Here is a 2,587-nt window from a genome sequence, read left to right on the forward strand (position 1 = left end):
ACCGAGGTCCAAGCCGCGAGACTGCCGAGGGTGCCAAGGGCGCCGCGGCGGATGCCGGCGAGCAGGCCGGTGAGGCGGCCGAAGACGTGGCTGATCAAATCGACTTTTCCATCCTCAAGGGAGGTAAGGTCAACAAGTGCGGCAACATCGTTAACGGCGACGGCGAAGTGGTCGACCGCATCAAGGAGGGCGTCCCGGGGCACCTCGTGGGCAAGCGCGTGGACGAGACGGGCGCCATCTGGAACGACAGTGGCGCCGTCATCAGCCGCGCCGAGCCCATCCCCGAGAACGAGCTCGAGTCATGACAGAGTCGGCCCCCTTCGAGGCCTTCCCCGACGCCGTGGTCAACTCCAGGGGCATGGTCGTCTTCGAGGGCGAGGAGATCGGCAAGGTCGTCGAAGGCGACGCCAAGAAGCTGCGCGGTATGAAGGTCGGCCCCGACGGCGACATCCTGGACCGCGGCGGCAACGTGGTCGGCAAGGCCGAGCGCTGGAAGCTCGAGCCGAGCCCGAGCCGAGGTTGACCGGCCCATCCTGGCCGGCAAGTGGGTCAACAGGCGGGCAACGCCGTGGACGGCAGCGGCACCATCTTCGGCAAAGTGGTCGAAGGCGACACCAAACGCATGGTGGGCTGCATGTGCGACGAGATGGGCAACGTCCTCAGCGAAAGTCAGCTCCTCCTCTCCATAATAGAATGTGAAGCAACTGTAACAAGCTGCCATAATTTAGAGAATAATGTCTTTAGGTTGAACATAAGAAATCAAAAGGGAACTGCGCGAAATCTTGATGCAGATCCTGACCATTCGACATCCTTCGCTTTTTTCGTCTATTTTGTCGTTACATTTTCATTATGTTTCAGCATACCGGTACACCCGTTCAGAACAAACGCTAAGCCGCAAAAGTACGCCACCCCAACGTCGTACAATAACATCCAAGCGCACGCAAACGCAGCAAATTTAAATTTTGGGCATTTAGTTCCAACGCTTCCAAATTGCCAAATCCAAATTGCGTTCCTCAAGGCTCTTGGGCAAACCGCTTGCAGTTTGCATCTCCTGTAATCCCCTTGCGTCGCCTGTAAGAACTACCCGCTAAAATCCACATTAACTGGTGGAATTCCACATGTTAATGTGGGCATTCCTTTGCAGCTTCTTCGGCAGGTCTCGTTTCAGTTAAAGATCAGACACGACGTCGAATCGTTCGAAATGGAATAAAAGCGCTAACACGACAGAGCCTACGAGCTATAAAACAGGTCCACAACCGTAATCACCCTAAATGGAACAGGTCTGCGCGGCTGGCGATCCGGCGCTGCCGCGACTGCTAACGTAAATCCGCCAGGCATATAATACCAAACCGATATGGACCTGCAGGCGGATCCCCCAGTTCCAGGGACGGCGGACTGTGGTTCGCTCCCGAAGGCAGGACCGAATTGGAACTCGAAACGGCTTATCGCGCGAGTAGTGGTATTATTAGCGGCGTCAGCATCGCCGGCAGCAGTTTAATACCACTCTCATTGTCATGCACTTTCATTGTCATGGCTGCCACAGCCTGCGTCGGTTTCTGGGGACATGGGGGATGGCCTTGCACAGACGAGTGCGGGCAGTTCCGCTGCTCCGGGCGGTGGCGGCAATTCGGCTGGTCGAGTACTAACTACGCCGAAGTGCGCGAGCTCATATTATTGGGGACGATTAACAACTAGGGCGGCTTGTTGTCAGACGGCTAGCGGCTCTGACGTCTCGCTGATTGCGAGCAAAATTGTTCTGCTCTTCACGCTTCCCTTGCTCTCAAGTCGACCACGCTTTCCCTGCCGTTTGTCGACGCGCAGCTATGAAACAGTAGCACAGCATACGCGGCATGCAACGCCGTCAAAGGCAGCCCCACGCCATTCGTGCTCGTCGCCCGCCATCCAGCTGTACGCACCCGTCTATACCAATGGCAAATCCCGCATATCCCGGCTCGTCGAAGCCATCGCCAGACGACCAATCGGCTGCCTCACGCCCTCGATCGATGCGGCCCTCACACCCGCTCGAAAGCCGCACCCTTCGCATAGCATATTGCCATAGAAACCCCAGCGCGGCCGTCGCAACCAACAAAACCGACACCCACATGGCAACCTCTTTTGGCTGCAGGGTGATTACACCTTGACGCAACTGGACATCCAATCAGAATCCCTAGTTTTCGCTTTATGAGTCACACCTGTGTGGTTAGTAATTGGGGCTGCGCCCCGCAAAGGCGGCCCGAGTCCTAGCTTGTGGTTAGTATGTCGCGCAAGGTTGGAGTCGGTCGAGATCGAGTTTGGATGGGTGGCTTGCATTTGTACTTGCACGCTATGCATGTCAGGATAAGGTTGGTGCTGCAAGCGTGGTTGGACTGTCGATTTTCGCCGGCGTGAGGCGGCAGCGATCGTAAGGCTCTGGGCACGTCAATCTGCGGCAAAATAGCCAGCCCCTGCCCCAGCACCATTTTTTGAAGAAGCATCCACTCGATGGGAAATACTTAAGGGGCAGAGGTGAAAATTTATTTAGTCGGCCGAGTTGCGTACCCAGATACCCATCGGCAAGCGCCTCGAGTTAAGGGCGGTTTGGCTTGAG

At 56.4% G+C, this 2,587-nt stretch overlaps 2 protein-coding genes across 2 annotated transcripts; both read left to right on the forward strand.

Annotated features, from left to right (window-relative positions):
- Positions 1-13: 13 nt before the first annotated feature.
- Positions 14-523, forward strand: GGTG_14322 (hypothetical protein; the record flags this gene model as incomplete). Its single annotated transcript, XM_009232249.1, has 2 exons — positions 14-298; positions 355-523. Coding segments are annotated over 2 exons (454 nt in total), but the record flags the coding sequence as incomplete, so codon positions are not given.
- Positions 524-1,564: 1,041 nt separating this feature from the next.
- GGTG_14323 (hypothetical protein) lies at positions 1,565-2,210 on the forward strand (the record flags this gene model as incomplete). Its single annotated transcript, XM_009232250.1, has 1 exon — positions 1,565-2,210. The coding sequence occupies one exon, from the start codon at positions 1,565-1,567 to the stop codon at positions 2,057-2,059; it is 495 nt and encodes a 164-aa protein (XP_009230514.1). The 3' UTR covers positions 2,060-2,210.
- Between the last annotated feature and the right edge of the window lie 377 nt (positions 2,211-2,587).

This window comes from Gaeumannomyces tritici, assembly GCF_000145635.1.
Source record: "Gaeumannomyces tritici R3-111a-1 unplaced genomic scaffold supercont2.254, whole genome shotgun sequence".
Classification (NCBI taxonomy): domain Eukaryota; kingdom Fungi; phylum Ascomycota; class Sordariomycetes; order Magnaporthales; family Magnaporthaceae; genus Gaeumannomyces; species Gaeumannomyces tritici.